Here is a 2,599-nt window from a genome sequence, read left to right on the forward strand (position 1 = left end):
GTGTTCAAAAGCAGCGGTCTTGGCCGTAGTAACTGCTAACTTCGCTTCCTTCTTAGCCATCTTTTACCGCTCCCTATTCATCCTTTTTGCCTCTTCATCCACACTCTCCAAAAGCTTAAGATATTCCACTTTGTTGGCTTCCACTTTACCTTGAACCTTATTACTCCACCACCAATCCCCTGTATGACCACTAGATGAGCCTTTCGAGACCCCCAATACCTCTTTAGCAGCCTCCCTAATGCAATTCATTCTCACGGTCCACATACTATTCGCGTCCCTAATACTCCTCCATGCTCCCATAGACCGCAACTTATCTCCCAATTCCTGTGATCTATCTTTTGTCAAAGCTCCTCACTAGATCCTAGGTAGACCAAACACCCCCTCTTTCTACGCTTCCTCATGATCTCCAAGTCCATGACAAGAAGCCTATGCCGAGTCGTGAAGTTCTCACTTGGAATGACCTTACAGTTCATGCACAGACCTTTATTAGGCTTCCTTAAGAGTAGATAATCAATCTTGGTCCTGGCCACCGAACTCTGAAAGGTGACCCGGTGCTCTTTATTCTTTGGGAAACTAGAGTTAGCAATCACCAAATTGAAATCCTTAGAAACATCCAGCAGGGACGTCCCACCTTCATTTCTAACTCTGAAACCAAAATCACCATGGAGGTCATCGTAGCCCCTAGACATCGCCCCAATGTGGCCATTGAAATTCCTTCCTATGAATAGCTTCTCAGTGTGCGGAATACCACGCACAACCTCATCAAAATCCTCCCAAAAATGCCTTTTGACCTCCTCATCCAACCCCACTCGAGGTGCGTGCACACTAAGCACATTTTGAGTAAAACCCCCAACAACTAGCTCCGGAAGATCCCTATCAACCAAAATACCTACCCCGTTCGTTCCACCCACGCATCCACAATACCAAAGCTTAAATGTCACAACCCAAACTAGAGGGCCATGACTGGCGCCCGGGCCATACTTGCCGAGCACCAACATACATTTTATCTAAACTTTCTTATATCTATAAGGGCCGATGAGATCAATATAAATGGTAGACATGAATCCTAAACAACAAACAGTGATATATAATGGCATGAACATATATAATATGGGCTGACAAGGCTGTCATAAAGCTATGTATAAGGTACGAGCTGACAAGATGCCATGAGAGACTATACAACAAAAATTAATCGACAAGGTAATCCAAACTATACAAGAGTCGACACCTGTCTATGAGGCTCTAAAGGAACATAAGTGCTGCAACATTGCTGAAACAAGGCCTCGACATACCCATAATGTCTATAAAAAAGTGAATATCAAGACCACGACAAGTCCGGAGAAGGGATCTCGCAAATAACCACTGAACTGGGCAGCCTACTGTGGTGGGGGAGCTTCACCTACCTATCTATCACGACTTGCAGCACGATATGCAGTGTCCACAAATAAAAGGGACGTCAGTACGAATAAAGCACTAAGTATGTAAGGCAGGAAAGCATAAATAAGAACAGTAATGTAAACATGGATAGAAACTATACAACCTATAACATTTGGGGGTACCTCTGAGGGTTATTGACATGAAATGCATGATACATATACATATACACACCCATATATATATATATATATATATATATACATATATATACATATACATATATATATATATATACATATATATATACATACATACATACATACATACATAAACTTTTAAAAACATACGCCTTTGTGGGCATCATCATCATCATATCATACCAGGCCGTAATAGGCTCGGTAAAAAATACCCAGCCATCATAAGGCTTGATAGAATCGTACCCGGCCACGTGGAGCTCGGTAAAACCCAATTGATCGGTGGTTGCACAATAGGTGTCGTATCCGGTCGATTATAGTGTGGCTCGGTAGAGTAAAAAAGATACATATATATGATGCATGTTGGACTCATTGGAATCACAATCGGAACCTTTGGGTGTAACGTAAGGTCGGTATCCTCCGTACACATTATTAGGATTAACTCTTCATCATGAATCTTATAAGAATCAGGAAGTACCAACAACATTGATAACATAAGAATAAGAGAAGCAACATCAACATCGATCGTTCCATAAGAAGGGAAACAATGTAATTACTGTTAGCTTCTAAGAATAGAGTATCTTTGGAAGCTCGTTCATTACATTATGTACAATCAGAGTCATGAAAAATAAGGAAAAGGATAGCCTCACATACCTTGTATATACTGACCAACCTCAAGCTATGCGAATGTCACGACTCCTTAGTCTACACTAAGAGAAATGACATTATCGTTATCGTTTAAGCGTCGTAACTATTATGTATCGACCCCAACCTATTTTACGTTGAAACGGACAGAACCTCCCCTATTTATATGACTTTCCACAAGTTAAAAAAATCACCAAACAACCCAAAAAACATTAATAATAATCATATTGAGCCTCCCAAAATAGTCCACCAACCAACAACATTACTAACAAGCCTTTCGATATATAACTCACAAGTTCTTGCTTCAACGACTTAGTTGTAACTTGGATAATCTTAAATACATGTAAAGTAAGAGGTTACTTACCTTTAAGCAGATAGAACAA

General features: G+C 40.4%; 1 protein-coding gene across 1 annotated transcript; it reads right to left on the reverse strand.

Annotated features, from left to right (window-relative positions):
* Positions 1 to 341: 341 nt before the first annotated feature.
* LOC104213311 (uncharacterized) lies at positions 342 to 689 on the reverse strand. The gene has a single exon (XM_009762795.2). The coding sequence runs from the start codon at positions 687 to 689 to the stop codon at positions 342 to 344; it is 348 nt and encodes a 115-aa protein (XP_009761097.2).
* Between the last annotated feature and the right edge of the window lie 1,910 nt (positions 690 to 2,599).

Source organism: Nicotiana sylvestris, chromosome 6 (genome assembly GCF_000393655.2).
Source record: "Nicotiana sylvestris chromosome 6, ASM39365v2, whole genome shotgun sequence".
NCBI classification, from domain to species: domain Eukaryota; kingdom Viridiplantae; phylum Streptophyta; class Magnoliopsida; order Solanales; family Solanaceae; genus Nicotiana; species Nicotiana sylvestris.